This window comes from Orbicella franksi, chromosome 7, assembly GCF_964199315.1.
Source record: "Orbicella franksi chromosome 7, jaOrbFran1.1, whole genome shotgun sequence".
NCBI lineage: Eukaryota > Metazoa > Cnidaria > Anthozoa > Scleractinia > Merulinidae > Orbicella > Orbicella franksi.
Window position 1 is genome coordinate 3,317,070 of NC_138151.1, and position 26,537 is coordinate 3,343,606.

The 26,537-nt window shown below is 37.8% G+C and overlaps 1 protein-coding gene and 1 pseudogene across 2 annotated transcripts in view; one reads left to right on the forward strand and one right to left on the reverse strand.

The window, feature by feature from the left end:
• Positions 1-624: 624 nt before the first annotated feature.
• On the forward strand, positions 625-7,412 carry LOC145493196 (uncharacterized). The gene is made up of 3 exons (XM_081472615.1): positions 625-700; positions 3,693-6,660; positions 6,922-7,412. The coding sequence occupies exons 2-3, from the start codon at positions 3,723-3,725 to the stop codon at positions 7,410-7,412; spliced, it is 3,429 nt and encodes a 1,142-aa protein (XP_081328741.1). The 5' UTR covers positions 625-700; positions 3,693-3,722.
• Positions 7,413-9,343: 1,931 nt separating this feature from the next.
• The window catches only part of LOC145493199 (ferroptosis suppressor protein 1-like), a 54,570-nt pseudogene continuing 37,376 nt past the window's right edge, over positions 9,344-26,537 (reverse strand). The window contains exons 2-7 of the transcript XR_014050101.1: positions 22,741-22,869; positions 19,103-19,514; positions 18,394-18,458; positions 14,564-14,794; positions 13,637-13,907; positions 9,344-10,518 (exon numbers count right to left, since the gene is read on the reverse strand). The product of XR_014050101.1 is annotated as a ferroptosis suppressor protein 1-like (transcript). The remainder of the gene's footprint in view (positions 10,519-13,636; positions 13,908-14,563; positions 14,795-18,393; positions 18,459-19,102; positions 19,515-22,740; positions 22,870-26,537) is intronic.

The window sequence follows — 26,537 nt, forward strand, 5'->3', positions numbered from 1 at the left end:
CGAAACCGAAAGAGTAAAGACAAGAGCCACGCCCCACGAACAAAAAGGTTCGTTTCTGCTTGACCTGATTATTTGCGGCTTACTGCGTAACTAAGAAAACATTTCATAACACTTAGTTGCTAAGACAATTCTCTGAGCTAATGTCATCACTGCCTATCATTTCATACATCACTGGCGTCACCAATGCTTCTTATCATTTCAGTTGTTATGAATGAATTCGCCACAGTAATTACGTAAACATTAGACAAGTTATGTTAATTGTTTGTTATGGTTTTAAAAGGAGCAGTGCGGTTATTAGTTCAACAAAATTAACTGCACTTTGGGTAATTCTAAAGAACGTTGTTGTCTTCGTTTGTTTTATATTGTTGTGATATGAACGGAGTTCTTTAGTTGATGTTTTCCACGAAACCAGGAGGGCATCATGAAACCGAAAGTGTACAGACAAGAGCCACGCCTCACGGACAAAAAAGGTTCGTTTCTGCTTGACCTGATTATTTGCAGCTTACTGCGTAACTAAGAAAACATTTCATAACACTTAGTTGCCAAGAAAATTCTCTAAGCTAACGTCATCAGCCCATATATATACACCCGTCGGCTCAATTTCCTTCAGATTGTACTTTTCACAAGCACCCGAACTCGAACTCCTCCTGAACAACCCGATGTATTGCTGTCTGCTGTTCTTAGACTTCTCTGATTGAAGGTTAGTTTCTTTGTATTTTTAAACGTAAAGGTTTAAATTGAGTATGTGCGCCTTTTTTGTGATGAATAACATAACGACAACACTAGTTGTGGCTTCGAGGTAATGTTAGCAAAGTTAGCTAGAATTAACTTCAGCTCTCTTCTCGAGCCGCACAAAGTCGACTCGACTCGACTCGACTCACTTTTCGTGAAATCACCTTAATTCTGTTGACTCATACATAAGAAGAAGCCGAAAGATCTTGATATGTACTCTAACGACTTCTGTATTAATTCGGTGATCACGAGCAGAGGAAACTGAACATAAAGACAGACCAATTCATAAACAGCTCGTTATTTGTTGATTATCAGTTTCTCCTTTACCACCAATCATTTACCGTTATGTTTACTCCGCATCAACATCAGTGTAATTGACATTTTTGGCCAGAGAAAAAGCTATTTCACAAAATTCATTCTTTTTCCCACCAAGTGACCCTGGAGGCATGATTCCATCACTGCAACAAATTTCCATGATTTGATTTTAGTCGAATGATAGAAACGTGAAGGAGTGCTCTAATTCTTCGGTATGTGAGGAAAACTACTGCAAAACTACGTAGGTCGATTCATACTGACTGTTAATGATTATGATTAATCTGCTTCGTATTCATGAGCAATTGATACTGAGAAAGATAACTGTTTAGTGGAAATATCAATGCAGTTTTTTGTATGAATAACAATATATTAGGCCTTAGTTTTGGTCTTGTCCCTGTAACACATGAACTGAGGCGCTCTTTACCACACAAACAGACACAACCCTAAAGTTCTTGCGAGTTGGCAAAATGCTTCATTTTAAAACCAATATAGATAATATAGGCGCGACCAATCTAATGAATACAAAGTTAATATAGCACGTCTAATTAAATCGTCAGTTACACAGTTGCGAAATAGTGGCTGATGAAGTACTGATGTTAAAACATTGGATTATCAACGTTTCTTTCAGTTCTTAAGTTTCTTTCTAGCTTACACTTGAAGGACGTGTTTTCAAACTTGTAAAATCGTGCTAGCTAGCACTCAAGCGTAAACTCCATCCGTTTTCATGTCTGATAAATCTTTCCAAGCAACAAATTAGATTTTTTTAAACCTTTTTAAGTGAACTATTTTTCCTCGTCAGAGATTAATTCATATCTTAACAAGTAAACAGAATGAGTGTGTCATTGCTGTCCCGTTTATGTTTGTATTTCTGGGAGGGTTTTTTAACAATATTGTTTAACTATTTCTTCTCCATGTGTTCCTGTCTCAAATATCAGTAGCCAAAGGTATCGAAAACCAATATCATCTCCGTATCGAAAAACGTTCGCCCGATTCGTTTTTATGGCAGTGTATTATTATCACGGTCTATAGACCTCAGGGGTCAGGTTTAGTGGCTTTGCTTTGTTTTACATCACAGGTAAAAAATGATTAAATGCCAATTTAATTCTTGACAACTTGTTCCTGTTTAATTGCGGCTCTCTTTGAGAACGTTCGAGAAACTTCTAATTGCCAAGGAGACAGCAAATAACAAACCATTCATTAGTTGACATTAAGGACCTTTTTACGCCTCTCGACTCAGGCGGTCCTTCGTGCACTCTAACTCCTTTCTCATTGTGAATTTCTCAGTCACTGCATAGCTGCTGCCGCCGTTTCTTTGACATCTGATAATTCAAGTTTGTTTTTTTTCTGCGTTAAACGTTAAGAGTAATCTTGATAGAGTTTTAGTATAGGGATTTCGAGCTATTTCTTGCTTAGGAAGCGTTGCGGTTTAGGAACATGTGAACAATTAAATGTGTTTGTTGCCTCAAGGAGTTTTCTGATGCAAGCAACGCCAGTTGTGTTATCGATGAGTTCTTTTGTCTATTGCATTCTTGTTTCCGCATTGCTCAGAACGCAATTTTCTATGAAAAGAGGAAAGCTGCAACAAGATTTATTACCCGTTTTTGAGTTCTTTCAACAACCGAGTTGCAAAACCCTCTTTAACTTTTTAAGTTAGAAATTTTAAGAATACATTCTTTCGAGTCGAGCAAATGAACCGTTGCGACGTCTCCTGAATTGTGCAGTCAAAAGCCGAGGGGCACATTATTTCTGTTTGCTCATAAACGCAACTTTTCTAGGAATAGAAGGAACTGTTGTGAGCTTTGCACTGAAGATCACTTTCGAACACTTCTAAAGAACTGAGTTTCAAACCCATCTGTCGCTCTAAAAACTTTAGCATTTTTTAGTACGAGTCAAGCAACATATTGGTAGAAGCCGAAAGATCTTGATATGTAATCTAACGACTTCTGTCTATGTTAATTCAGTGATCACGAGCCGATGAACTGTACATGAAGAAACACCTATTCATAAACACATAGCTTGAAGAAGAACATGAAGAAAGACGTGTTTTCCAATTTGTTTTAAGATTTTTAACTCGCGCTAGCTAGCACTCATGCGTAAACTCCATCCATTTTCATGGCTGATAAATATTGAAACTGTCTTTTCAATTTAGATTTCTTTGGTACCTTACTTAACTTAAATAATTTTCCTCGTCAGAGATTAATGCATCTTTTAATAATTTATAGCCCGGAATGAGTGTGTATTTGCTGACCCATTTATCTTTGTATTTCTAGAGGGATTTATTACAACATTGTATAACTATTTCTTCTCCATGTGTTCCTGTCTCAAATCTCAGTAGCAAAAACTATCGAAAAATAACATCCATTTATTGAAAACTTTTGCCACACCATGCAGTCTTTTTTTTTTTTTTTTTTGTCGCTGCAGTGCCGGTATTATTACGCGTAGTCCTCAAATTCATTTCTTGACAACTTGTTTCTGTTTTGTTTTTAGCTTCCTTCGAGAGCATTCGAGAAACTTGTAATGCTTAGCAGACAGAAAATAATGTCCATTGTTTAGTTGAATCGGGCTCTGTAGCCAATACTTGCGTGCCTATGTTCAATCTACATGTATTTCCACGCCTCATTCTAATCAATGTTACTTTTCAACAGATCAACTGAGCGAGAAACTTCACACACAAAATGGAATCGCTGAAGGAATTGCTGAAGCCTAAAACCTTCAACAGGATCAGTTACGTAGCAGTTATTTGTTGGATCCTATTTGGAGTAATCCTGCTCGGCATCTTTGCAGAAATGGAGAACAGTGAGTCCAGGTTTGATTTCCGCTGTGCTGCGAAAAGTGAAAAGATAGACCTCGTTCGAGGACAGTGTTTTGAACAGTACGAGAAACAATACAACAAATCTGGTGTTCCTGTTTACGCCTTTGTGATTTTGAATTTTTCTCTCATTGGAATTGTTGGAGTGATTTACTCTCAAGGCGTTAAGTCAAGAGTGGATCAGCTGCTGGCAGCTAATCGCGAAAGAGATGCCGAAAGACAGAACAACGACAACCCACCTGAGCGAAAACGCAGGTTGTTTGTGGCGTATCTTTGTCAACTTGCCACCAGATTTGCTATGGGAATTGTTTTTATAGTCCTACAGACTCAAGTTCTTTATCCTGCCAGCTTCCCCTCCGACTTTCTTTGCCAAATAGCAGGAGGCAGTCACGCGGCGAATGGGTCATCAACCAGCAACATTCAGAACAGCACCATGTACGAGTGTCACAATCAACGAGCAACGAGGAAAACCTTCTGGATTCATGCTGTCACTTTCGTAAATGGAGCTCTTGCGCTTAGTATACTGATTGAGATCATCTGCATCTTGTCACGAGCAAGAAAGGGAAAGAAATTCCTGGAAGATTCGCAGTTTCTGGCAGATCATCTCCCCCCTCGAGAAGAACAAGACTCTCGAGAATCTGTAGATCAGGAACTACAACAACAGGAAGACTCTCGAGAATCTGAAGATCAGGAACCTCAGCCACTACCGTCAAAAATATCCACATTGATCGAAAGCCTGAAGGAAAGTATCAGACACTTCACGGAGAGACCTACAGATCTTGAGGCCCCGTTTAAAAAAGATCACGGTGATCCAACACGTAATGAAGATCTGAAGATTGATAGTATTTATACTAATTTGGTTCTCATTACAAACACGGCACGATATGATTTCTCCGGCGACAGAGAGCAGCAGCTTAAGGTCTACCCAAGACCAAAAGGAAATTCTCTACCGAAAACACGAGGAGATGTTGTTGATGTCAAAAACGAAAAAGTCCTCATTGTTGGCCGTCCCGGCATCGGCAAAACATTGTTCTGTACAAAATTTTTACGTGAATGGGCATCTAACCAGCGCCTGTTCAATGCTAAACTGCACTTTGACTTTGCTCTCCTCCTGAAATTCAGGAAATTTAACTCCGTAGAACAACTCAGCCTTCGTGAACTGCTTTCAGCAGCAGAATTTTCACCGCCACAATATCTCAATGATGAAGTTTTGAGTTACATTCTTGAAAATCCCGGCAAACTACTTATCCTGTTTGACGGCTTGGACGAGTCTGCATATATTTCAAGTTTCCGCGATAACCAGCCCGTTAGCATGAGTGAGGAACAACGAATGCCTCTTTCTGCCCTCCTGTACAACATAGTGAAAGGACATCTTCTCCGCGGAGCCACTGTTTTAACAACTACAAGACCCACTGCCGTTTCAGACGTAGAATATTTTCCTTTCCGCAGAACATTTGAAATTCTTGGCTTCGCATCCGAACAAGTTGAAGAATACGTTAACAACTTTACGAAAAATGCAGCGGAGAATGACACAGGAAAAAAAATATGGCAGCACATCAGCACTAATATGAACATTTTCACGTTATGCTATATCCCTGTCAACCTCTTCATTGTTTGCTCATGCTTGCTGGAAGTTCTAAATTACAAAACTCTTTCAACTGGTGTTGGCCTTCCAGAAAAGCTGACACGCATCTACCAGATAGCAACAAAACTATTTTTCTTCAGACACAATGAGCAGTATCGTGAGAAACGCCTGTGTGGGAAAGACATTGAATCAAAAGATTGGCCTCCTGAATTCAAGCCACTGTCGAAAATTGCTTTCGATGGCATAAGAGAGAGAAAACTTGTCTTTGGTGCAAACGAAGTCAGCAAGGATGTAGTTCAAAGTGCGCTTTTTCATCGCCTACCAGATCTTCAGACTGACTCATTCAAATACGAAGCTCAATTCTGTTTCCTTCATTTAACCATGCAGGAATTCCTCGCAGCAAAGCATGTTGTTGATACCATGAAAGAAGCAGAATTAAGAAGATTCGTTGCTGACCACATCAATGAAGGTGAATGGCAAATGGTAATGCAGTTCGTGGCTGGTCTGCTTGGTGATTTAGATAAGCCATCTATCGACATATTTACCGAGCTTCTTCCCAAGACAACAGACGAGAAAGATGAAAGCGAGCTGATGGAGTTCGTGCAAGACGATTCAGTGGAGCGACGCACAGTTACCTGTTGGCCGACTGGCAGCGAAAAACATTTAGCGGTGACATTAATGAAGTGCATATATGAAAACAATGAATCAGGTTCAGTTGTTCAAAGTAAATTGGAAGAGATTGGCTTTAATGCTGTAGATTTTAGTTTATGTCGCCTCGCACCTGCTGACTGTACAGCAGTGGTTCATGTTCTTAAAACCTGTCAACAAATTTCGCTCATAAATTTGTCCCATAATAACATTGGCTCGTTGGGTTGTGTAGAGATTGTAAAGTTGTTTGACAATAGGCATTATCAATTAAGCAGCTTAAACCTCAAGGACAATAACATAACAGCTGAAGGTGTAAAGCAGTTGAGTAATGCTCTTGTAAATAATAATTGTAAATTAAGCAGCTTAAACCTCGGGCAAAATAACATAACAGTTGAAGGTGTAAAGCAGTTGAGTAATGCTCTTGTAAATAATAATTGTAAATTAAGCAGCTTAAACCTCGAGCGAAATAACATAACAGATGAAGGTGTAAAGCAGTTGAGTAATGTTCTTGTAAATAATAATAGTCAATTAAGCAGCTTAAACCTCAGGGCAAATAACATAACAGATGAAGGTGTAAAGCAGTTGAGTAATGCTCTTGTAAATAATAATTGTAAATTAAGCAGCTTAAACCTCGAGCTAAATAACATAACAGCTGAAGGTGTAAAGCAGTTGAGTAATGCTCTTGTAAATAATAATAGTCAATTAAGCAGCTTAAACCTCAGGGCAAATAACATAACAGCTGAAGGTGTAAAGCAGTTGAGTAATGCTCTTGTAAATAATAATAGTCAATTAAGCAGCTTAAACCTCAGGGTAAATAACATAACAGCTGAAGGTGTAAAGCAGTTGAGTAATGCTCTTGTAAATAATAATTGTCAATTAAGCAGCTTAAACCTCAGGGTAAATAACATAACAGATGAAGGTGTAAAGCAGTTGAGTAATGCTCTTGTAAATAATAATTGTCAATTAAGCAGCTTAAACCTCAGGGTAAATAACATAACAGATGAAGGTGTAAAGCAGTTGAGTAATGCTCTTGTAAATAATAATTGTCAATTAAGCAGCTTAAACCTCAGGGCAAATAACATAACAGCTGAAGGTGTAAAGCAGTTGAGTAATGCTCTTGTAAATAATAATTGTAAATTAAGCAGCTTAAACCTCCAGCAAAATAACATAACAGATGAAGGTGTAAAGCAGTTGAGTAATGCTCTTGTAAATAACAATAAATTACGCAGCTTAAACCTCGTTTTAAATAGAATAACAAATGAAGCTAGGCAGCAAATTCAACAGGCTAATCCCAATTGCACGGTCTTCATTGAAATTGTTTAGAAATGATTGCCATTGTGTTTCAACAAACTTAATCGACTAGCTTAGACGAACTGCTAGGATTGTTGTTGTTGTGTACCGACTGCAGAAGGCAAAAAAAAAAAAGACTCCGTAAAAAACAGCTTTAGCTTTAAAACATGTAAAACACTTTTTCATCGCAGTGACTCAGGATACGAATCATGATAAATGACTAGATTCCCAACTCAAATGAAGTGAAGATGCCTGTGGTAAGATACAGTTTTGTTTATAAGCTTAAATTGTGCTATAATTTGATATTCTTACACATCTTCAGGGAGCATCTTGCGTACGCGAGATGTGGTTTTACGGAGTTTTTTAAAAATAATTAAAAGAATTCATGTAACTCAGCTTGAAAACAACACAAATGTTTCAGGCTAAACACTTTAATGAGAAGCTTATATGCAAGGTAAAATATACACAGGAAGAAACGTGAACTTAACCTTAAAACAAAATGGTGTCTTAGCTGTTTCCTCGACGGTTTTTTACGAATCCACTTCTTGAGTTTGAATCTGCTTCAGTTCAGCTTCATACATGATGTTGAAAACAAAATCAACTCAGAGGACCTCAAGTGGACACAGCTTCTTAACTTTGAACATTCTTTTCAACAGCATCGCATAAGAAAACTGCAAGAGGGAAGATGAATTTACCGACCTTCCCCAAAGGCGGGAAACTCGTAAACTGAATGAAAAACAACAGGTGGCGACATTTGGGCCGAGATTAGGATCGAAATTAGCCAATCAAAAGATTGCGGTGTTTCCTGAGAGGTCCTCCTCGTGAGTTGAAAAAGAAACGACGTGCTTAAAAACACAAAATGGCCGGACCATTGAAAATCGAGGGAAGGGATAAATTCGGTGAATTCATAAATGAATGTTTTACTTCTTAGAAGTAAATATATATCTAATTATGATGCAGTTTGCCCGCAACGGTATAAATTATACATTTTTGTAGATTACTTTTCCTGACACTTGTCGTTCCTTTATTTCTAATGGTCCAGCCTTTTATTAAGATAGTGCAGCTTAGTTCATAATTTAAAGCCAATCTCTTTCTATTAAGAATTTTTTTCAGATGTGCTTGATGTGAAGATCAACTGAATTTAAGACAAATGTAAAAAGATTACTCTTTAATTATTAATATTAGATAAGGGAACACACTGTCTGACGAATGAACTCAGGTCAGTGGATTAAACTCTGATTTACTGACTTAAACACAGGTGTGAGAGCCAGTGGGGCAAAGCTGTCCCTTCATAACCTCTCTAACTATTTTGATAAAAAAGTCTTAATACATGATGTTCTCTTAATGCTAGTTGATTTGCTTCACATTGCCAAAATAATGTTCTAGATGGACAAGTACATGTAAGTCATCATGCTAAAGTGACCTTCTTGAATCAATATACTTGTAAATATTATACATTTTAGCTGTATCGTTACACCACTGAAGAATGATGAACTTTTAGTAACAAGATGAACTTTTTGTTTCTCAAAGTAACTAGATGAGGTTAAGCTACATGCAGTATTATCTAAACACAATGTAAATAAGTTGAGCTAAGCTCCTGATTTGTCCTGTTCAAAATAAATGTTTGTGAGTTGAAAAGTTCGGTGTCATGGTCAATTAACAAATCTATCACATTTTTTTTATGGGCTTATCCCTTTTTGCAGTGCTGTAAACGTTCAAAACTCAAGTGGAACCACAAACCACAGAAGATAGGCAAGTTTTACTGCTAAGCTTTGAACATATTTTATCAATTCTATGGTCTGAGAGTGTAGACCACAGAAACAGATGGGCGTTTAGAATTAAAAGACCTACACTTTGAAGGCAAATATGAGGGATCACACACACGGGCAAAAGTTTTATTGCAATGACTTTTTCTACTTGAAGTTGCGCCGTGCATAATCCGTAGTCGACACTGACTGATGGAGACCAATTATGAGTGAAGTCACAATATTTTTGAAGAAGAGCACAGTCAAATCCTGGGGGGAACGGGGGTATTCCCAGAAAGTTGGGTGCGGGGGTGCGGTCCGCTTCTCGAAACCCTTACCCTATTTATGACCAAAATCTGCGATATTCCTACCCTATTTATGAGCTGATCAAATATTCAATACCCTATTTATGACCTAGCCATTTAATTAAAACCCTGTTTCAGACCTGCATTATAATAAGGTCCCTAGTTCAGACCAATGTTAAATTACCATAAACATAATTTGTGCAGGGCTCTTGCTAATTTGATTATGATGAAAAAGTGGCTTTCTTAAAAACATACCCATATCAAGGCTAGAGTGCAAAAACCATACCCTATTTATGAACAAAATGGCCAAAATAGGCTAAAATCAATACCCTATTTATGACCAAAACGGCTGAAAACCCATTCCCTTTCGGGCCGCACATACCTACATAGCTCATAAAAGGGAGTAATCCCCCCCCCCCCCACCCAAACCGGGAGTTCAATGAAGTCACTTAATTAGATGTCCTTTTATGTGTCTGACTAGTTTAAAACACGTTTAAAGCCAAATAAAATAAATAGGTTGACTTAAATAAATAATTGAAATTCATTTACAAGTACTTAGAGTAGTAAAATCAAAGTTCCAGTTGAATCCACTATTTACATGTTGAACTGATGTGACTGAAAGAAAGTAAATCAGTCTAAAAAGCAATCTTACAGTCATTTCCTCTTGAGCTTATTCCTAAAGTGGTCTGACAATTAATATTGAAAGTGCTGACAGTCTATGTATGATTTGCACAAGACACTGTTACTCATTCCGGGAGAGTAATGATGAAACGCAAGTTGTGTTCAACAGAAAAACAGTTGTTTGTACTGTCAGAAGCCACTGACTACTGACAAATTCTAATGTTTCTTTTCAAGTTCAAGCCATTCAATTGGATGGCACTTTCTGTTTCATCAGTTTCCAGTATCTTGAAGTCAACATATCTTTTCCCTTGATGGTTTTGGTTAAGAAACTACCAGCCACCATTCCATTTGGCAATTGTGATGCTCCACCATTTCTTCCAAGAGGAATCACCATGGCCATATTACCTGGCTTGTATTCTTTAAGACTTTTGTTTTCATTTAGTCTTTTGATATTTTCTGCAACTACATCTGTGGAAAAAGCACAAAAGTGATGCTCATCAGAATGTGTTTATTTATTTACACATATATCATTGTTTCCCCCAAAGGCACATCAAGTGGCTTATCAAGGGGAATAACACATGTACAATATAACAATATTATTTTTCCTTCATTTATCAAGGGGGATTATACATGTACAACATAACTGCAATTTTTACCTTATTTATTCAGGCTCACACACAAAAAAAACACACAAACAACACCCAAAAACTGCACTGAAAAGAACGAGTTGTGTATTACTTCAACTATCAAATAGTGGCCACCAAAAAGCGATTAGTATTAATTATAAAACTTTGTACTTCTCAAAAAGAAAGGACAGTTGACATCAAACTAGCTAGAGCCAGTTTTTTGTAGTCTGACGGAAATACCAAGCTGAGGCTTCTCAAAACAATATTTAAGAGATAGAAAACAAGTTCTGTGTTTCTATCAAGATTTAGTATAAATCTACTAGTGTTCTATCACAAATGCTGTTCTCTGATTGGTTATGCTATTCATGTTCTATTCTGTTGTAGATAGTGAGTGACCTAGCAGGGTGTGCTGGGGGCCACTTCTTTGTACTTTCAAAGTGTCTTTGAAGAGGATTTAGATTAAATTTTTGAACCACTAGTAGATTTATACTAAAACAATTAGATTATTTGCTCTTGATTTCTATACGTGATACTTGACTTGGGCTGTGCTCTCATCAACTATGAAACACGAGCGGAAGTTTCAGAAAACAAGAAATTTTGTGGGAACAAGAGCTGAGGCACAAGTGTTTTTACAGCTCTTGATTTCTATGCGCGATAGAAATCTTCAGCTCATAATCTAATTGTGAAATAGAAACACGAGTGGTTTCACTTTGAGTGAACAAGAAAAGTTGTGGGAACACGAGCCCACAGGTGAGCGTTTCTACAACTTTTTCACATTGCACAGAAAATTCCACGAGTGGTCAACAAATGTAAATTCCACGAATGTAAATTCTCTTTGCTTGAGCCATCATTATGTCAACAGCTCGTGGTAGTTCTGTGTTTCTATCAAGTTTTGGTATAAATCTACTAGCGTTCTATCGCGAATGCCGTTCTCTGATTGGCCACCCTACTCACCATCTATTCTGTGATAGACAATGAGTAACGCAGGGCTCAAAAAGTATTTGAATTCCAGCTTGCCCCATGGGCAAGTAACTCTCAAATACTGCTTGCCCGGGGCACTTCCTCACTTGCCCAAGTTTTCAAAGTCCTTAATAATTCATGAAACCAGAAATGGAAGTTATTCACTGGCGTGTTCGAATGTAATAACTTGTCTGACTTGCTTGTAATCTTCTTAGTTTTGATCTGTTTCATTTACCATTTCCTGAATTGTGGGTATCTTAAAAAAACCTTGAATCAATGTTTTCAATCTGTGAAACTGGGTTGTGTGCCACTCCTTGAACGTTAAACTGCATCTCGCCTAACTCCAAAAAAATCATTTTGTAGGGAAGCGCATAAAATTAAAAACAAGTAGTAAAAAAAAAAACAATTTGTTTCCCCTTTTCAGTTCTGAAACAGGCACCGTGCTGATTTTGTAAAGCCGGCAAGTGCGTATTTTTTTTCTTTTAGGTGGTTGATAAATGCATAGTTTCAGTTGAGTGTAAATGTCTGAGTTTGAATGAAAAACTATTTTCGGTCAAATTTTGTGATGACTGCTAATCAATCTTTTTTCAATAGTCCATGGCAGTGCCTTAAGTAAGCTTATATTTCTTTTAGAAAACTTGTATCTTTCGCGAAAGATCGTGAGGGAGATTTTTGGTTGCTGGTGAGGGATTCGTTTTGCAGTAGAAATATACAGCTTCTTTTCAGGTACAGCTTCTACAGCTGTCAGTGATACAACTATGTCACGTTTGTTCTTTTACTGTGAAACTGGTAAATGCTCACAAAAAAAAAAAAACAGCAAAATACTGCTCAAATTTTAAGAAATAAACAGAGCATTTTCGTGCTGGTCACAGTTACTTTTAGTCATGGAAAGAACTTTGATCAGGGCAGATTTTGATCATATGCTAGGTAACCACTTCTGAACTGTGATCACATGCCACGCAATAACGAAAACAATGCTATGACCTGTAATTTTTGTCAAGACCCATCTAAACATTAGTCGTTACAAAGTCGTTATCAAACATTTACCGGTAGTCGGTGGACGGCTTGCCTGGGTTCTTGCCCATGGGGCAAGTGAGGAGGGAAAGTTACTTGCCCGAGAGAAAATTGTACTTGTCCTGGATAAGCGGACAGGGTTTTTTTTTTAGCCCTGTAACGTAGCAGTGTGCCCTTGTTAACAAAATGACGGCCACTTCTTGGTGTTTTTGAAGTGTCTGTGAAGAGGATTTTGATAAAGTTTTGAATGACTAGTTGATTTATACTAAAATAATTAGATTATTCACTCTCAATTTCTATGTGTGATAGTTGCCTCAGGTTGTCCCCTCGTCAACTATCATGTAATAGAAATCTCGAGCTCATAATCTAATTGTTTGATAGAAACACAAACTTAAACCAATCAGTATACATATTTTCTTTGAGCTATTTTCTAATGGTCAATAAAGAATGCATATTTAGCTTTGAAGTTTATTTTTCAGATTATGATAGTGAATAAGCCATTGAAATATAATCACACTGCTCTGGCAAATTTTAAGCCAAATACCACCAAACATACATTTCTGTAAAGTCAACTTCTTACCGGGAGGTTAGAGCGCCAGACTTGAAATCCCAGTCTGACCACAAGCTGGTGTTGCTATGGTAGTCCTGAGCTCAAATCCTTGGAGTAGTTAACTTGGAGTTTTAACCAAGTTATGTTCAGTTACATTATTTTTACCAGTGTTTGTTTCCAGTGGCCAAGTTATAGATATTTGTTTTACTAATAAAAATTGCAAATTAAGCTCTTCAAAACATTTGTGACATATCAATGTGCTTAGGATGTTTTAAAGCTTCAAATTGAAAAAAATTATGGACTTTTAGTTTTGTAAACATTACAGAGAATTCAGCTGTAAACATAAATCACAAACTGCACTTCCATTTAACCTACTTTTCACTTTCTTGTGCCCTTTTTAAAACCATTGTGTCATCACTAAACAGAATTAACTCACCCGCCTGCATCCCAGCAATGTAAGCCAATTTTAACACAAGAGTATTTTTGCAGTCCCCAATGGCAAATACATCTTTTATTTCTTCTACTTGTAAGTATCGGTCAACTTTTAGACTTCCATTCTTTTCCATCTTGTCTGAGAGCTTGGATTGATAAGCAATAGAGTTGACCTTCAGACCTGTACAGCGGAACACCACGTCTGTCTCAACACTAGTCCCTTTGTCTGTAGTCAGCGTCACTGGCCCAGTGATCCACGGCTTTTCTGAATCAAACTGGCAACAAAATACAGAACAATTTTACAAGGAACTATTGATGAAAGGTGTTTTCCTCCTTTTAATATCGACTTCTGGCAATATCTGCTTTTGTTTTGAAATGAAAAAAGTACAGGTGGATCCAGGGAGAGGGCGAAGGAAGTTTTCACCCACCCCACCGCACAGAGAACCTGTTTGTGCAGGAGCACACCTCAGAAACCTCTTGGCCATGTTGGAGGCTTACACCTTACACCTCATTCTTACAGCCCTTTCTAAAAGAGATCCTGGATCCATTTCTAGTAAAAGGTCCAATCACAGGGTTCAGCAGAGTCAGATGATAATTCACTGGCACCAGCAATAAACTCTGTTTTCTTTGATATGATGTGACTAAGAGTGTCTCCATAATCCTATTATAAAGTGTTCAGAAATTACTAAGTTGCTAAACTCTGGATGCAGCTTATCTGTGAGTGCAGCTTATCGATTGGCATTTACAGTATACAAGCTGTATCCGAAAGTTTGATCGATTTGTTAACCACTGAATCTACAGCACATGTAAGTTCATAAAATGCTACACAAATTTTTATAGCCATTTATGCCAAGAGTACCAACAACATCATCATTCTGAATATGATGTCCACTTGGTTTGTTAATATATATTTTCTTTACACTGTACTTACATCCAAGTCGTCCAAGTCAACACGTTCTCCAAGAACTGTCTCAACCTTAAGGGCCTTTAGTCCATCATGTATCTTTTTAATTAATTTCTGTGACAATCTGTCATCCAAGATTTCTTCCCTGTTGTGCATCAGGGTGACTTTTTTGTTTGGGTAATCAGAGGCTAGTTCACCAACCAACTCCACCCCTACAGCACCGCCACCAATGACAACGATTCTGTTACTTTACGCCACCTGAAATAAAAAAAAAATTGTATCAAACCTTGATACATTGCACCTGCAGTGATGTGTCTTAATACTTCACCAAATTAACCATTTAATTTCCCCTAGTCTTTCATAAAGCAGAGCAAGATAATCACTACACAGGAGTAGGTATCACAGGTACCCTGTGAAACATCAAAAAGCTCAGGTATGATAGCCCAGGCCTAATGGAAATTCTATTGTGGTAGGGTTAGAGGAATTTATCCTTCAGGATTTTTTTGGGAAATATTTGAGAGAAAATTGAAATTACAGAAGTACTAAAAGAGATCAAATACTTGGCAGAATGACTTTACTCAACCACAACAGGTTTGGGTCGATACAGTTGATGTTTCTCAATGGAACTTGAACACTTTTTTAACCATTTCAGAATAGTCCTTACGCAAGCTACAATCATGCGACATAATCGCAGAAATGCTTTTTCAACTGTTTGAACAGGGTTTGAGCCCAGGCCAAAACGTTGATCAAGCAAACCAAGTGAAAACAGTTTTTCTCAATAAAAGAGTCATGAAATCAACCAACCAGAAATGGTAGATCCCAATAGATCACAACCTTAGTTTTTAAAATTATTTATCATGCTTGTGGGAAAATTTGAAGAAGGGGGTCTAATTAAAACAACTGTCTGACTACAACATCTTGCTCAAAGGATAATTAAGTTGGAAAATAATTGTTTGCACTCTTTCCACTTAATTGAAGGACCACAATTAAGGTTACCGTATACCTTCAGGGGTGTCTCACGTCCAAGCGATGTAGCGCGTCCGGTTTAAGATGTAGATACCTAAACCCCTATATCAAATTAAAGCTTATAGAGCTGGCTATCAAACCATACCAAAAATTTTGAAATAAAATGAAGTGCCGATTTTTTCACGGCCACTAAATGCAAGCGTCCTAATCACCTTTTGGAAGCTACAAGTCAAAGCGAATTTTGTTTTTCGCCAATTTATTTTTTTCCTCGGTTTCAGGACAAAAAGCGCTAAAAAAGCGTGTCTGCGTTTTTCCACATTCAATTGCAGTAAAAAGTTACAGAACATTTTCAAAATAGGATTTAAAAAATGTGAAGTGATCGTACAAAAATTGCTCTCGGAGAAAAAATATTTCGAAATAAACAATTCGCAGACACGTTTTTGTTTTTCATATGTTAATCTAGCTACTGTCCAAATTTGAGGGCAATCAAACAAATCCCCTTTGAGTTGTAACTCTTTAAAGTGTCTGCTTCAAGCGAAAAAATTTATTCAAGAAAACAGTGCTAAGAAAAATCTCTTGCTTCGCAAACAAACTCCGCCCACAAACGCCTTCAACTAGGTTCTCAGATCACTGAGCCAATCAGCGCTTGGAAAATTTACTACCATTAACTCGCGGTGAAATTTACGCGTGAATCTCGAAAAAACCCTCGTGTTTCGCAATGCGCTCAAGGCGGATAATTTTTCTGTAGCTCGGTTTTTCTTGAAGCTGGTGTGGCAAAATGGGGAAGAGGAAAAAGGATACGAACGCTAGAGTGGCTGGGCGACGAGAACAAACTGAACAAAAGAAAGCGCGGCGGAGCAAATGTGCATGGAAAATATTCCAGTGGATCTCAATGAGTTGGGCGATTCATCAGTATCGGACTCAACAAAAGAGTCAATGTAAACATCGCTGTTATAGCTGTCGAGTTCCCAAAGTTTTACAGAATCTTTCTCTACTCTTGACTCGATCTTTTTGCCCGCTTGATACGATAGCTATAGCTTCATCCGCAAGGCCAACTTTCGCTTCTTCACTCATTGATGTGTTTTCATTCGTTCTTCGCTTTTTCGAACTGGTAAACAATGTTTTCCGTGGCCCATGTTTACTTATAACTTAATAGAATTACATCTAATACGAAAAATGCTTGGATCTGAGTAGCCAGCCAATTTGTGGTATCCATATATTCCCGCAAAAGTAGTCTCGGTTGATTGCGTACACGTTATAGGGCTGTCAATCAAGAGGGAACTTTTACTTCCGGCCGTGACGTAAAACCTCCATTTCTCCGCCAATATTGAGTTTTTTTCAATTTTGTTTTCAGAAATTAGAGATTACTCTTCGACCATTACTTTGAACCAAAAATCCAAATTTGAAGAAAATTGCCGATCTGAAGGTATACTGTAACCTTAAATGCCCAAAAAGGCCAAGTTTGAGGCCCACAACATCCAAGAGTAATGAAAAGTTCATGGTTGTCTAAATGTTTCAACATTTGATAGAAAAATTCATAATAATATTTTAAAGTTACTTAACATTCATTTCATTTCACACCATAAAATCTCACAATAGGGGCGACAGGTCTAGAGGTCCAAAGCTTGGCTATCTTCTGTTGCCAATTTTATCATGCCATAACTTCCATTTTTATTACTCAGGTTAAAACCTATTACAAAGTGGAGTTCCAGAAAAGAAATGCCTAAAACTTAATAGGGATTTCCAAAGGGGTGGGGTGGGGAGGTTCTTATAGAAAATCTCCCATGGGAGGAGGTACATGTATGGATATTTTCTTGAACTACACAATATTTAAGAAATAGAAAACATGACAATAATTATTATTGTTCCATGTTTCTATCAAGTTATAGAAACATGAGTGAAAGCTTGGGAGAACGAGAAATGCTGTGGGAACACGAGCCAACCTGTGAGTGTTTCCACAGCTTTTTCGTGCTCTCCCAAACTTCCATTCTTGTTTCTATAACTCAGTAGAAACACAGAGAACATGTTTTCTATTTCTTTAAGAAAAAATCCACAACGAAAAAAAGAAAAACAAGTTGTTTTCTTTGAAAATCAAAATGAAATTCTCTTTGCTCATGCCATCATTACGTGAACAACTTGTGCTAGTTCTGTGTTTCTATCGAATTTTAGACCAATCAGTGTGCATATTTTCTTTAAGCTATTTTCTAAATATAATTTATATAAACATAATCAAAAGTATGTCACATGATCATGCAAGGACATTTTTTAAGTTGATCAAAGAACTTTCAGTGAGATGGCCCTTTCAGACCCATTACATTTACTTGTACCATAAGCACTTTTTAAAGTGTATGTACATGTACCAATACAGTGTATAAAGTCTATTTCCATAGTCCTGTAGTTAAAATCACTCTGCATTTGAGCGAACTGTAGTACCCCATCAGACAATGTTTACATGTATCTCTGATACCATAGGGGTGGATGTACATTTTTTTTTTTGTAGGTGGGGGAGCTGATCCATCATAAGGTCTCCCCCCCACCCCACCCCACTGGCAATTCATTGCTGGTATCTATTTACATTCTAAAACTGAGTGAAGAAAGTCTAAGATCTTAAAAGGTCTCTTGCTTGAGAACAAACACAACTTTACTTAGACTCCAACCAGGGGTTGAACATAGATGGCTGGATTACAAGTCCGGCTGAAAAGCTCTCATACATGTACAGTAGTTACCAATTGGCCACTGCATCTCTCTTGACAACGTTAAAAAGAGATTCAGAAAATGCTGCATACATGTATACAGTGATGCACTGCTGATATGAGCAAAACAAAGCGGTGGTTGGGCTTCCACTGTAGTTACACATAGCTATCATTATTATGAATAATGATTATCTATACCTGGTCAGCACATTCACTATAGAGTTTTTCAGCATCTCTCATGCCTGTTCCTAGAGGTACTTTACCTACAAAGGAAATCACAGAACAATCATAAGTACATGTATAGGGCACACAAACATTCAGTATTTGCAATTATATCATAATTGCCACAAACATCACTTTTCAAAATTCCCTGACTTTACCCTGATAAAATTACATGTAATATTTCCCTGACCAAATAAATACAAAATGTCAGATCTAGTAAGGGCTTCCGGCCTTAACTTACATGTACAACTGTCCTTTCCACTCATTTGTAAAGAGTGATAAGTTTTCCACAGATTTTCATTTTTCATTAGGTAAAAATATCGTTGAGATCACAGTGACCCCAAATGTTTCTTCCAGCCTTCAACAGTATTAAATCAGCCACGCTAAATTATTTCCATTTTCCCTGACTTTTCTTCAAATGTCTATTTTCCCTAACTCAAAATGATTTATTTCCTGACTTTTCCCTGACCTCAAGAACAATTAATTTCTTTTTTCCCTAGCCATTTCCTGACCTGTGACAACACTGAATATACACTACACAGTTTATTCCTTTAAAAAATCAATCAACCTCAATTTATCTATCCAAAATATTAGAGTTATTTAGTGTTTTGGCCAATCAGCAGCTAATCTGAGACACAATAATGTGTACAGCTGTATGATGGCCACTTGCTACAATGTAGCTTACCTGGAAATGGTACGGATGAACCACAAGCAAACACAAGATAGTCATAGCTGATTTCTTCACCACCAGCAAGTGTCACCGTCTTTCTCAAAATATTGCTACTCACCACTCGATCCTTCACAAATGAACCATGCTTGAGCGTCTCCTCATAAGGAATAGAGTCTTTTTGATAAATGCCGGCTCAACAATAGCACAGAGAGCTCCCACATTGTGATGGAAAACATCCTTACCAAGGGTCGATGAGAATGACTTTGCAGTAGCTGTCAAGTACAGCAAGTTGGACGCCACCATAACCGCCACCTACTATCACCACTTGACAGGCATGCTTAGGAGTGGACGATGATGAAGACGAAGATGAATTCGCCATAATGTATTACATGAGCATGTAATAACCAATCTATCTCATGTGTACAACCTGAAAAATATATCTTATTATTACGCTGTACTCTCTGATATTAAGGTATTGCAAAATGATCCTTCTGCAAAATTTTGTTTTCCACATTATTACTGATGTACATCATATTGAGCCCATATTTAAGAGAAAATTAACCTTTTAGCAAGGTTAAATTACAATATTAAGTTCCTTCAAATAAATCAAAACTAATTGTGGGGCATTGACTGCTTATACAAAAACAACATAACCAGAAAACAAATGCCTTCATGAAAAGAGAACACTCTAACGGTGAAATACATGTATGATTTTCAAGTACCATGAACATGTAAAACAAATTCTTTGTCCCCTAGGATCTACATTGTACAAGTGCATATAGTCCATGATATATTAGACTGAACTAGTGAAAAAATTAAGTGTACATGAATAGTGCCAGGTTTATCCTAAAATAATGTTACTGCTATGCAGAGAGGATGGGGCAGACATAAATGAAATTCAATAACACTTGTGAATACTATCGATTCCGTACCTGTAGCAAAATCTCACTCTCTACATTGCAGTATTTTTGAAGCTCTTTTCAAATGTTGACTTCCCTATGTTATAATTCATAAATCTTTATAAAATGCTCCAATACATAACATATGAGGTGACCCACAAAATAACTCAAAGATGTCCTTCACATACTTGCCCAACTAATTAAGGACGGTGCCTACTAATTGCAAACGTTTTTGCGCCAGGTTAAGACCATGCAGAAAAAGTAGATCTTTGCAAGGGCTGTTAGAATCTACAAAGAAAAATGGGGGTAGCCACGCATTTTTTCCGAGATAATTAGCCTTGAATCTCAACAAAAATGCTGACATCAGCATTTTCCTGAAAAAAGAAGGAAAGGATATTTCATCACAGATTTCCATAGAATTCGCCTTTACATACAGAAAAGCAAACACAATTAAAAAGATCTTTAAACTATATGGCAAATGGTAAGAAAAAACATTTTTGATATGTTTTTAATGACAAAATCGTTGCAAAAGCGCTTTTAGCGTATCTGACAGCCTTCCTTCCTTGTTCAGCTAAAATACAGTCTAAATGCCTTTTGCTCAAAACCAGAAACTAATCACGTGTTGAACAGACTTGCCACTTCCATTTCATAAAATAACATGTAGGGGTAACCACTTGTTTCTTAAAGTTACTGATCTTTTTTGAAAACTTTTACAGTGCCCGTTACATTTTTTCCTGTCACCTCCCCAGTAAGACATTTGTGTATCTCGCACTTGTCTTGCACACGCACTACGCCATCTGCAGGTACATGTTTACAGTTGGATTTCAGTATGATTTTCGACAGATAACAGTTAGGTTTTCAGCTGGAAGATGAAAACAGTTAGTGGTTAGCGATATGCTGCTATTCTGGTGTTCCTGGTTTAAGTACAGGTTCATTAAACTTGATTTGGTCACAGTAGGAAAATTTTGCTTTCATTTTGTCGTGTATGTGATAGTGTAGTTAATTGCGTCAATGTCAGCCCCCAGCGCGCGCATGGAGCTAAACCATGGCTTGCGTGATGCGCAGAACGTGTGCGCACCAACAAAAGTAGGCACTGTCCTTAAATGAAGTAATTTGGATTTGATTGGATTTTCACAGTTTTTAACGGAACAAAGTCAAGTTTCTGTAGTGGTTCATAGTCTGCAACTTAAGTTGTTACATTGTTTACATCTTAAAATCTTTAAGTGTTCAAGAACTAACTTATCTTACCCTCTCAGAGAAAAAAAGCAGTAAGTTATTAGTTACATATTTGAGGTTACCACCTATTCACCCAGGAATCCAAAACAAAAATCCTTGATTTACACAAATCACTGGATGCATGCATAATTTATCGTAAACATAGGTACAAAATAGGATGTTGGTACCTCTTAGGGACTCCTTTCAAAATTTCCGACAAGCACCCCTGCCCTTTTTGTATGGGAGTCCCGTCAGGCCCCTGTGTCTCCGAGGATGATCTTCATTTGTCTATTTTTAACTTTTTAGCCTTCGTCCTCTCTTGCTGGTAGTCAGAGTAAGTATGAAAACACACGACCTTCCTCAGGTGCAAGTTAAGCTTATTAAATTCATGTTCATGCATCACTAGTGTCAACAATGCTTCTTATCACTTCAATCGTTACTATGAATGAGGTCACACTATAGTAATTACATAAACAGTTGATCGTCTGTTGTGGTGGTAAATGGAGCAGTGCGGTCATTTGACAAAATTAAATGAGCTCATCTTCATTTCATTTTGGCTAATTTTCAAGAACTATGTTGTCTCCGTTTGTTTTACCATGGACTCCCAATAACTGGAACCTTCAAGGGAAATTGAAAAAGGGAGTTTAAGAAACTACAGCGACGTGGAGGACAACGTCGATTAAAATCAAAAGGGCTGTGAGCCACTGAACTTAGAAAATAATTTGTTAAAGGGTGTAATGAGGCATTGCTCATTAAGGATCTACTTGTGATGTGAGGGCAGTCTAGCTTTCAAACAAGCCCATAAAGTCTTTTTCCTTTCAGGAGTGTGTTGTGACATTTACAAAATGAAACAGGTCAATGTTAAGAAACTATAATTTGTTACTCAGGCCTGCCTACAGGGTTTACATCACATGCATTTGTACACGTCTTCCTAGTGTTGCAGTCAAAAACGGCAAGATCATTTTGTCTGGTCAAAAGTGATGTATAGACTAGAAGTAATGTCCAATGCTTGCTTATAGCCAGCTCTCAGTTGGCTTAAGATTGTTAGATGCAACCATGGATTTCATTCTTTGGTAAAATTCGAGAAAATCCTTTGTTTTAAATAATAATTTATTAATATTTTAGTTCAAAAATTTGACCAAAAAGTGAAGATTGGAACCAAGATAAACAGTGCTTTTATTGGGAACGTAGTTCCTTTTTGCACCAGATCCACTGAAATATTTACTGATTTAGGTAACAGTCTTTTAGATATGCAGATTATGCAGTTTTTGCTGAGTTATCAGTGCAATGATGCTGTTACAGCAGTAGGGTATATACCAAAACGTTCAGTATGATAACACCAAAATTTAAGAATAAAATTCAACAGGCTGAAGTTGGAGCACAATGTTAGGATACACAGATCGCAAATCAAGTTTATTAATAGCATGGATTTCTGCCAAGTGATATATGAGACAAGATGATCCATTTCAGTTAGCTTTAAAGTACTATATTGTACATTGAAATTTTGTGTCCTTTACAGTGTTGAGTTCAAGTACTTACATTCGCTTGTAGCCCTAACATAAGGACTGAAGTTAACTCTCTTTCCATAAATAATGCGAGTCCATTGCGAGTTTGTGTCCAAACGTAGTCATTCGAAATTAGTACATCGAGCTGTAAGTCACCTCGAAACTTCATTGAGTCCGTTAAATGACACCACTTCTTATTAGATCCACGAATGAGAAACACTGCCATCAAAACAATCCAGTTTGTAAGTAAATCCTGTCACCTCCACCTGAACAAGCTCGACCCAACACCGGAACTCACTTGGGTATATGCTTCATGTGAGAATGCCATTCATTTGTCCAAGTATTCTCACTATGTACTTCATGTCAAGCCAACATATAATCTCCTTTCGCTGGCGTGAAATGCTTTGCTAATTTCAGCTGCTTTGCTTCCTTGAGATGCTTTGCTTACTTAAGATGCTTTGCTTATTTCAGGTGCTATGCTTACTTGAGGTGCTTTGCTTACTTTAGATGCTTAAATTTGCTTACTTGAGGTGCTTTGATGAACAAGTAGCACAGTGTTCAGGGGCATCCAACGACCGTTTTCTCTCGAATGCTTTTAAGCGTTGTTTTAGGCTATCTGGGGTACTTTTTAAGTTCTGTAGGTTAATTTTAGGTTACGCTTAAAAAGAATTATCTGTTCGGTTATTCTAGGGGAACTTGAGTATTCTCGAATTTATTAGGGCATTTTTGTCCATTTACCCGAAAACCTTAGATCTTATCGCCTTTCAGAAAATGATAGCTGACCTTTTTTCGGTACCCAAAACGACATTTTTAACAATCAAGAAAATCAGAGGGGATTAAAAGCCTTCCGAACAGATAATTTACCGAAACGATCCCTTGGGTGCCCCTGAGTGTTATAAGCGCTGGTCTAGCATGTCATATAAGATTATGACAATTCGAATCCTAGAGCTGACTCAATATTCTTTTTCCTTTTCTTCTTTAAGGTTTTTTTATTTTTCTGTAAAGAAATCATCTACCGAAAGTTGGCGTTTGTCTTTCCGTTTCTTGCGTTTAAAAAATCGTCTGGAGCTTTTAATCATTCGCTTATAACGATTGCTTTCGAACTCACAATTGCGGCAATATCACGTAGGTTTGTGAAGAAAAACCACGAAAACTTTTTCTAAATCAAATCGCTAACGAGGAACCATAAGTATTTTCCTTACAACGAAAAAATCGTCATACTTTCTACCTCTCGAAAATAACTAACTTGACACGTTGCAATCGACTGTAAAACGACCTTAGGCGTCTTAGACGGCGGATGTTCCAAACCCGGCGGGGACTACTATATGAAAAGCTCGGCATGCTCGTCGTCTCGGTACAAATCAAGGATTCTGGTTTTACTTAAGGTTATTGATGACGAAACGTCACCATTTTTAGCTGTCAAAGTATCCTTTAGGGTGCACTCGAAGAAGTAATAATGAAAGACACGCTCTCATTTCCTTTCTGTTCTTAGGTTTGATATCCGCTGGTCTCTGGATTACATGAGTCGGGTGTACAAGTGCGCGCAGGATCCTTTCTTGAGCAGTGGCTAGTAATCGAACATATTCTGTTTTAAGTGGTATCTTTTAGGGGTCTAATGAAGCTCAAGCAACGCCCACATTAGTCTCCTTTAGGAATTAAATTCAAATTTTCCAACGAGAATCCCTAACCTTTTCATGTGGGAGTGCCCCCCTCGCCCCCTCCCCGCTCGGGTTTCCAAATGTCTAACGGGGAGGAGTGAACGAGTGATGGAGTGAAATCATGCCACCACCACAACTTGGAAAATAATATTTTCTAAGTTAAAAAATAATTTTATATTGTTTATCCAATGAATCTCGTAGCCTGCGAAGCAGGCGTTTCCAAAAAAGCACACGAAGGGAAAGAAACTGCGAGTGAGTGCGAAAAATAAGCGCGTTCCTTCGCTCGCCCGCTTGCTCGCTAACTTGTTCGACCTCTCCGCCCGGAAAAGGATAGAAAACGGCTGCTACGCAGACTACGAATCTCGCGACATTCTAAAATCGTTTACTTACTTTCTTTGTTATTGTCAAGGCTCTCACCAAACTGAATCTGGGACACACCGATAAATTCAAAATAAAAATGTAAAATATTAGCCGTCGTGGTTCGCTTTCTCAAGACAACGCAGAAAGTGGTTATTTCACGTTGTTGTTTTGCAGAGGACGGCAGAGAAATGTACCAAGAATTACAACGCACGTGCACAGCCATTGTTCTGCTCATAGCAATGGTTCTTATCATTTATACATTGTTAATCGAGATCCACAGGTTTATTATTAACTATTAAGTGTAAACCCTCACTAAATCAAGTTTGATTAACTGATTGATTGATTGATTTTAATCGTTACTGTGAATGAAGTCACGCTACAGCAATTTACGAAAACTGTTGATTGTCCTGTTGTGCAGTGCTTTCATTTGACAAAGTTAAATGAGCTTAGCTCCACTTTGGCTAATTCTCAAGAACTTTGTTGTCTCTGTTTGTTTTATATTCTTGTGATGACCGGAGTTGTTAAGTTGATGTTTTGCAGCAAATCAGGAGGGCATCACGAAACCGAAAGTATACAGACACTAAGAAAACATTTCACAACACTCCCGAAAGGGGGGGGGGGGGTGGTGTGGGGCACTCCGTTATGTAAGCTATAACTGTATGTGCCGCCGTGAAGGGTATAGGTTTTCGGGCAGTTTAGTCTGGGATAGGATGGATAGGGTATAGAAATCAGACAGTTTTCGTCTAGAATTGAGTTTAACTTACCGGAAAAGTGGCCAGTGTATAACTAATTTGGTCCAGAACAGTGTTCTTAACCCTGGGATCTCGGAGGCAACTATGTAAGATATTGGTTTAGTTAGCTTATGTTGGACTATGATACTGATTAAATTTCTGCTAGGTAAATGGCTATACTCTGGGATAGTGTGGGGGTTTTTGGTGCCTAGTCTAGAATAGGGTTTCAGAATCAAGCTGATCTTGGTCTAGTAAAGGATCAGTGTCCTAGCAGCACCCCCTACCCGAAGGTTCACAGCGTACCCCCCGGGCAATACCCCTACCTAGTTGCCAAGAGAATTCTCAGAGCTAACGTCGTCAGCCTTTATACATACACCCGTCGGCTCAAGTCCCTGCATACCTCAGTTTCCACGAGAACACACTCTTATCAGGTTCTCTGTCCTACTAAACTACCCGGTGTATTGCTGTCTGCTGTTCTTCGACTTCTGTGATTGAAGGTTAGTTTCTTTGTATTTTTACTTTATATTTTTAGACGTAGAGTTTACCTGAGTATGTGCGCCTTTTTGCGATTAATAACATAACGACAACACTAGTTGCGGCTCTCAGGCACTGTTAGCTTTTTTATCCAGACTGAATTTCACACTCCCCACTCGAGCAGAGGGCTCAACTGAAATCACGCTACAATTATCCAAATTACTGTGATATCACCTTATTTGTGTTGGCTCATAAACAAGACTCTTCTAGGAAGCGAAGGAACTGTTGTAAGCTGAATTGAAACTCGCTTCTGAATAACTCTATATCTAGGAACTGAGTTTCAAATACAAACCCATCTGTCGCTCTCAAAACCCTTTTATCCCTTAGCTGGAGTTAAGCAACATTAGTTGTAGCCGAAAGATCTTACGTCAGATATAAAATCAAACGGCTTTTTTTAATTAATTTGGCGATCAGGAGCCAAGAAACCTGTACTTGAAGACAGACCAATTCATAAATCTAATAGTCTTATTAAAATCTTCGGTATGTGCGGAAAACTACGGCGAGCCTATGTGGGTCGATCACTTACACCGAGTGTTAATTATGTATAA

Bases quoted from the DNA above. Each gene is read 5' to 3' on its own strand.
- LOC145493196 (XM_081472615.1), top strand. From the start codon at position 3,723: ATGGAATCGCTGAAGGAATTGCTGAAGCCTAAAACCTTCAACAGGATC. The intron at 6,661-6,921 runs GTGTAAAGCAGT...TAACAGCTGAAG, and splicing joins AAATAACATAACAGATGAAG to GTGTAAAGCAGTTGAGTAAT.